The 8,181-nt window shown below is 35.7% G+C and overlaps 1 protein-coding gene across 1 annotated transcript; it reads right to left on the bottom strand.

Annotated features, from left to right (window-relative positions):
- Positions 1–71: 71 nt before the first annotated feature.
- On the bottom strand, positions 72–4,634 carry LOC137737605 (probable methyltransferase PMT10). Its single transcript, XM_068477144.1, has 9 exons — positions 3,816–4,634; positions 2,986–3,135; positions 2,633–2,903; positions 2,264–2,374; positions 1,897–2,056; positions 1,101–1,358; positions 864–986; positions 549–626; positions 72–441 (listed from the first exon to the last, which is right to left on the bottom strand). Exons 1-9 carry the CDS (start codon positions 4,440–4,442, stop codon positions 243–245), a joined length of 1,977 nt encoding a protein of 658 aa, XP_068333245.1. The 5' UTR covers positions 4,443–4,634; the 3' UTR covers positions 72–242.
- Between the last annotated feature and the right edge of the window lie 3,547 nt (positions 4,635–8,181).

Genomic DNA, 8,181 nt, shown 5'->3' on the forward strand with positions numbered 1-8,181 from the left:
CTTTACCGTAATCGAAACACTGAAGCTCATCTTCCTTTCTATGTATATTTATGCAGGTCATGGGCAATAAATTAAAAAAAGGAAGCGAGATTGTTCATTTGTTCTTGCCAATCTTACAAATTACACAGCATAAAACAATGGCAATAAGTTAGTTGCAGTGCTTTCTCTTCAATGGTGCGATTTCAGGTAGATTTCCACCCATTTACAGAAAAATACATCGACTTGTTTACACCCGAATCCGATCAAAAACGCTTGTCACCGATTAAGATCTTCCAGCTTGCATGGGGTCCTTCTCCGGTGTCATGTAGCGCAGGCACCCATCCAACGGCACTCGCGATTTCTTGAAGCTCAGCAATTACGGATACTGAGTCACGTATGTAAACACGTCCACCAGGCCTCAGCATTCGATCCATCTCGAGCATGATGGTTGAAATATTACACCTGTTCCCAACACAAGCAGGTTAATAGAAAATATATCTACTCTGCACTGCATGAAGGCGGACAAAGAAACAAATACAATAGGCTAAAACTAAAGCACAAAGTTATACCTCGTTTTCTCAATAGAGAAGAGACCGGCTGCATGTATCAAGTCGTATGTTCTCGGATAAGTGTCAAACGGCTCGCACCTAAGAAACATAAATTTGAGCATCATGACCACGTCTGAAGGAATTAGTAAACAAATAAAGCATAACATCGTTTGCATAAATTAATATCACACTAACAGGAGACCCAAAAGGGGCGTTCAGAGAAAAAATTGTGGCTAGTGTAGAGGCAACCACACTGTAAAACCAAGTTTTATGTGAAAATATGGTATAAAATCCAAGAAAAGAGTTAAAAACAGAAAGCAGGTGTGTTTCCCATACCAGTCATGCATAACTCCAATAAGTCCGCGGTCATATATGACTGGCAAAGTATTGAACCCAGAAACAGGAACAACGTTCATAACCCAGCAATCCATCTGGTGATCAATCAATCCTGCTGCAAACCTGCCAAGGCCAAAACAATTTTTACTGTTTCTCTCTGGATTCAAAAGACCACTGAAATAGAAAGCTTTAAGGTCTATGTAATGGAAAAGTAGAAACAATTATTTGAACGTATACCCTCCATATCCAGCTCTCATGTCCAATATGTTTCTAAAGTTTAACTCTCTCCAATGGAAAGCGCCAATATAACCAGATAATATTTCATGCCAGTACTTTGCCTCTGCCCTAAAGATTTCCTTTCTCGATATGTAGGCATCTAGCTTTATGCTCTGGAGCCTTTCTGGTGGATCTTGAAGGCGTGCAGGCCATGTGCTAACATTTGCTCCAAAACCATTCTCAGGTAATCGACTGATGCATGCCTTTAAACTAACATTCCTGCAAAAAGTATAACTAAGGGTTACTGTGGTTATAGAATACATATACTTTATTTATTACTCAGCAGCTAGGTAGGGCTCGTGATCTTTTTGTGAGATATCAAATTTGAATAGGACATAGAGTATACCCAATAATGAGACTAGAAGAACCACTAGTACAAGGTTTTTGTTAAATTTATTAGCTAAGTGTACATGGAAGGGGCCATTATATTCAAAGTGTTAACTTTAGATGAAAAACTCAAATCGAATTAGATTAATCGCCATGTTTTCACATCTTTCCTTCCACAACCTTTATCATATATACCAAAAGCCTTTTGGTTCGAGCAAATTTGATCAACTCTCTCTCCTCAAGACACAAGATAAGGTTTGCACTGCCCCTCAGGAAATATGTTAGATTATCATTACCAAGTCTACAGGAGTCGGGATAAAGGTCCAACTGAACAACATACGCATTTTTGACAAAATGTATTGAACTAGGTATATGGATTGACATTTGAAGAATTCTACTAAACCAAAGTGAACCTTGAAGTAGGACTTACCAGACATTATCTGGATCGTCATTTGTATCACATAATGGAGGCTGCACACTGGCATCACGACTAAGATAACAGCTATTGTTCAAAGGCTTCCGCCATATAGCAACATATCCCTTCTTATTTACAAGCTCCCAACAAATGCGAGTAGTCAGGTTCTCCATTTCTGTTAATCGATAAAAACAAACATTAGTTTGAGAGCTCAAACAGAAAAAAACTTAATAATTCTACTTTCTTGTCAAATGGGAGAGAAGATGAACTGATGCAAATGAAAAAGAACGATATATAATAGAAAATTTCCGCTCAAGCTTTCAACGTGCATAGATACAGCATGTAGGTATGAACCTAGAATATATATTACAAAATGAGCTACCTTTCCATTGTTCTTGTAGGGCATCTTCATGTTTATAAACGGGCTGTGCTGCCCAAACAAAGTATCCTCCTGCTCTTAGCAACCTGTCAGCCTCGAGAAGCAAAATTCCATCTTCATCACATAATCAAAAGAACAAAGGATTCTTTGAGTCAAATAGCTTTTGTGTACTAGTATCAAATGCATTACATATATATTCCATTCCATATCAGATAGAAAAGCATAGAAACAACTAGCAAGTAGTGACTGATACACAATTTAGAAAGACCCCAAAATCAATAAGACTGGATCATAATGAACCTTTAGCTTATGTTAAACGTTTAAAGATAAAGGATTATGCCATCAAATATCCATGAAAGAGAAAAGGATTACCATCTCGGGTCCAATTAATTCTACATCTTGAACAATGGATCAAGTCAAAAGCCTGGCTTGGATACAACAAGCGGTGAGTAGCAAATACTGCCACCATTGCAGGCACACCACGCTCTAGTGCAAACTGTATCTGATTCTCATGAACATCTTTTGGTGCTATTGACAGAGTGGTCACATTCCGCTGCATCAAAAAGGCACCAAAACTTGCTACTCCACAACCAATATCTAAGGCAACTCGAGTTTTGTGACCAAATGCAATGTCAACAACCATCTGCGCATTCAATTAGAGAGGCGGTAATGAATATCATGTGAACAGATGCAAATACTAAATGAGAATTGTGCAAGAAACTAACATCTGAAATCTGATTCAAGTATTCATCCGCCCCATGAATGAACTGCGTTCCACCTCCTGGAAAAACGAATTTATCTTTTTCTACCCGTATCCAATTCTGACCACCTTTATCATCAACTAGTCGAGTATGGGGTACATTACTGAACCACACCTGTAATCATATCCTCATGTTAGCCAAAAAGAACACTCATTCTTAATCAAACCAGGTGAAAGAGTAATATGTTGCACATGAAGATCTACAGAATGATGGAATTTTGTCTTCAGTTCTGGAGGAAGATGTAAGTCAATGCACAAATAGTCAAGTCATTTCAATGCCAGAATTTATCTTTCTCTACAAGGAATTACAAGTTCAGTTAACGTGTGCATATAAAGCTTAAAAACTAAAAAAAAAAAAAAAAAAAATCAAAAAAAAAAACAGAGATTACTTGGAATCAAAATCCAACGAAAAAAAGAAAGAAATCAGAACTATTAGTTCATTACTACTGATTTGTTTCTAAAAGAGAAGCGAAAAGTGAACGGCACATTGCCATCATCACTCCTCAAAGTCTTTCATCCAAATTTCCAGTGCGAATCCCAACAATCCATTCCATCTCATCCACATTTGTACATCATGAGTGCAAGAATTAAACCCTACTAAAATTTAGACTTACACTTCTTCCCTTTGTCGTTTACAATTGCAAATTAACAGTTGAAATCAATTGCTGTACTTTTCACTCACATAACCAAATTAAATGCAACAGCAACACTTAAACCCATTCAAATTTCAAACAAAGCAAGAAACATTACCAAAAACAGAAATCAAACTTTTGCGCACTTTGGAATCCAAATTACCTCATCTCGGCTCTGAGGCCACGGTATTCGAGTCTGATAGCCTTTCGGCCTCGGCACCACGCAATTCAACTCCTTGCCCTGCCCAGGACAATGCCTCTCGTACTTTTCCCCCCTCTCACTCGAATTCCACCTCTTAATCTCCTTCACATTGTCCAAACACGGTATATAATCCGTCATGCGCTCATTGCACAACTTATACTTCCCAACCCTAACCCTAACACCACCACCGTCCTCCAGTTTCTCGTCTCCTCCACTCACGTTCCTCAAATCCTCGATCAAACTCGGGTCGAACTCCCCGACCTTGAACTCCTCCGACATCGCGCCGTTCTCGTCTACTATCCCCATCCTCTCAACCTCCGGCGGCGGCGGAGGCGGTGGTGACGGCAGAGGAGGGGAAGGAGCTGCCGGAGGATTCGGAGGATGCGATTCCGGCGGAGGAGACGCGAGAGACGGAGTATGCGGGCCGGAAGGTGTGGCGGTGGAGGAGAAGAAGGGGAGGGAAGGATAGGTAACAGAATAGTGGTTGGCGAGTAGGAAGAGGGAGACGGAGAGGAGGGCAACGGCTGTAATTTTGATGAATGTCGGGGTCTTTAGGATGTCGGTGGCGGTGGCCGCGAGGGCCTTCATGATCGGATATGAATTCGATTTTCTCAGGAAAATGATGGAAAGAGGAGGAAAATTTTGAAGGGAAAACAGAAGATGGACGTCAATGGAAATTTAATAATTAAATTAAATTAAATTAAAAATTAAATGGATAATGAAATGAATGCGGGTGGGTTTGCGACTTGTGAAGAAGTACAGTGAAGAGCTTCGCTTAAGACGTACTTAAACGTTGGGGAAAATTATTATTATTATTAAATTTTCATTATTTAATGATTCTATTTGTGGAAACTTTGGCGGTATCTGGTTGGTTGCGGTTGTGAATCTGATTAGCGTACAGCTCATTCGGAGGGCTACTTGCTCGGTATACTTATACTGTCATCGAAGCGTCTCGTGTTAATGATTAAATTTGACGTGGATAAAAATGCACACGTGTTTTTATATTATTAAGAAGATTGGAGCAATGACTTATAAAATTTTGTCTAGTTGGAGCTTTGAAGAATAAAATTCTGTGAGTATTAGTTTCCGAGTTTATTACAATACTGAGTAAATGTCTTTTTGACTAGGTCAGTTAAAAATTTTAACCAAAATAAAAGGTTTTAAATGACAAAAAAAGAACGAAGCTTCATAAAAAGTTAATCATACAAGATCAAAGAATCAATGTGTTACAAAAATAAAAAAATAAAAAAATCAATTAGTAGATCAAATTTCAACTAACGTTTCTTCAATTATCTATAATATTATTAGAACGTGACACTCAATAATAGCATCCACGCATCATATAATTTGTTTACATTGGGGTTTGTGCCACGTGGAATTCATGCAGTTGTCTCACTCGTTGGATTATATTCCCATTGTTTTGTCTTTTGTGTTCTTTGACTTTTTTTTCTTTTTTTCTTTTTTTCTTTTTTTCTTTTTTTCTTTTTTCTTTTTTCTTTTTTTCTTTTAGTGGTGGTTGGATAATTGGATTGGTGGGGATTTAAAGGTTAATTAGTTTGTGTACTTTGTCTAACTGTTGCAATTAATTGGAAATCCAAATTATGTCTTTTTTCATAATGATGCCCCAATCTCATTCTTTTCCGTAGGTCGTAGCTATTAACTACTTATTCATTTCTCCGGTGCTTAAAAAAGAAAATATTTATCAAAATTCAAACAACTATTAATCCATTAGTTGCTTTAATTTTTTCTATCAAAGGTTGTTATAAAATTTTGGTCAAAAAAACGTTGTTATAAATTTTTTGGAGCTTTAAAACACTTCTGGTATTGTTTACTTTTAACAAAAAAAAAAATCACATTTTTACCTTTTTCTGGTACTATTCACTACACCTTTATTTATCATTTTTCATTAAAAATAAAGTTTTTTTAGATTTTTCGCTAGTTTTTCTTAAATTTTTTTATAGTGGTTTTATTTTTATTTTTGAAGAAAAAGAAATGACTACATGCTCACCTGTTAGTTTCTTAAAATAAAAATATGCGGATATTTTATACTTTAATATGTTCAAACAAATTCAAGTCAAGCCAAATTAATTTGCATCGCAATTAATCACTCAAAGAAATCATCATTATGTATACTTTTTTTTTTTTAGTACATCGATATTTTTACACTAAAAAGATGGGGAGTTCAGCTAAGCCATATAATGGGCAACCTAATTTGATATCGAATTCGTCATTCACGAGATTCGAATCTAAAACCTCTCACTTCCAAGTGACGAATAATATCTCTAGACCTGAGTACTGAGTGGCATCATCATTATATACTTTAACTAAAGTAAAATATGTGGCTCTTTAAGAATCATTCTTTATCACATGCTAATTAGCTTATAATATGTGTGCAAAAACTTTTATTTTATAGTTTAAATGAGATATTTTAATATTTGTGTAAAGATGAATGACTCTATACATGTAAGGAGCCAAACAACGCTCTTAGCTAGTTAGTACGATACGATTATTTTGTTTGCGAAACATAAGTAGTGAACATGTAAATACTTGCTAGTAAATTGACCATAGAGGAGAGTCCCCTTGGATCCAATTGTAAGACTTGATGGCTATGGCCCAGCTAAAAAGAGATCAATACTTCGGCCCATCTCATAAACCCAACGTCAAATTTTTGCCACAACCTGACCCTAATTCCATTGCCACGGGCACCACCACCATCTCCACGGCACAAAAGCAACCATCGAAGGGAAACATAGTTATACAATTATACAGTTCTTCAGGGCAAGTATTAAATAGTTTTACCAGTTGCCACCCAAATTACTTAGACAATATTTATTGGAATCATATGATAGTTTGTTTACGCAACACATCGTCTCTTTTAACGTTGTGTGGAAAGTTATAATTTTAGTAATGTAGAACTTACCTTATCACATTCACGACAAAAATTGAACTCTTATTCTGTCATTTCCTAAAATATGAGAAGTCGCATACCTCAATATTCTTTCTCACACCTCATGTATCACGAACTTTGAGAGCATATTTATGTAATCGCGATTCATGCACACATTCTCCCCAGTTATAAATGCTTTGATTACAAGATGATCCCAATTACTGCCATGAAAGAACGTTAGAAATAATTGGTTGACTTGTACGAGGTAAACAATCTTCTCATTGCCCTTTTTGAAATGTCCAAGTCTCCTCTTAAAACACAAACCCCTCCGTACGAAGCAAGCAAAGGGGCATGCACTTGTGGGGTTGCTTTCAAAAGATTATTCAAAAGAGTATTCTGAATGCTAGGAATTTGATTAACAATTGTTTTGTTTTTTTTTTTTTTTTTTTTTTTTTTTTTTTTTTGGTCAAAGATTTGATTAACAATAGTCGCAATTTCTAGGTCAATTATGCAACTTCCAAGAACCGATGCATGATGGTCGAGTTGGTTTTTGTACGAATCACGTAGCACTTTCTCAAAAAAAACTTAGGGTTACGTTTTGAACTTTGAGCAAATGAAATAATTAAACACCAAACAAGTCAATATAATATGTAATTAGTGAGCTTGGATTAATTTCCCTTAATATTGATCAGATAAAATTATTGTCATCATTAACTGGTATAGTTTTGATCAGAAAAATCGAACACATAACTATGAATTCATAGGTAAAAGCTTTATAATTACTTAAGCTACAAATTCCTTGTCATTCTTATTGTCTTAAGTGAACCCATATAATATTAATAATACAATGTCGATAAGTGACCTAACCCATTTAATCATTTTAATATCTTAATAAAATTTGTTATCTATTAACACGATCAGGACACAGTTTTATTCTGTATCTTATAATATACATGTCATAGTCCTATTGGCTATAGCTTGGTCGACATATCTACCTAAAATGATATGTTTCCTTAGTAAATCAGGCTGAAAAATGTATATTTGACGTGTTAATCATGTAACCCCAAACGTTGATTAACGGATAAATTATTACATGCGTTAAGTCGTGCAATTGTTCAATAAAATTATCATTTAAGCTTATATACTTATATATTATATACAAATTTTTTAATAAAATTTGGAGATACAAGGGACAGAGGGGTCGTTCTATCAATAAATTCGCTTTTTTTACTTGCGAAAAAAAAATAGTCTACTTTGTAATTGATGGCTAAACCCCAAGGTCTTCGTTCTTTCTTACTGCAAGATTAAGACTACTTTTATAGACGATGACCAAATTATTTATATAGCTCGACTCACCTAATCTGTTATCGTCTTTTATTGTGGTATATGAGTTTGCCACTATGCCAAAACTGACTTTTTAGTTTTTACAGATAAATTAGT

Source organism: Pyrus communis, chromosome 1, assembly GCF_963583255.1.
Source record: "Pyrus communis chromosome 1, drPyrComm1.1, whole genome shotgun sequence".
Classification (NCBI taxonomy): Eukaryota; Viridiplantae; Streptophyta; class Magnoliopsida; order Rosales; family Rosaceae; genus Pyrus; species Pyrus communis.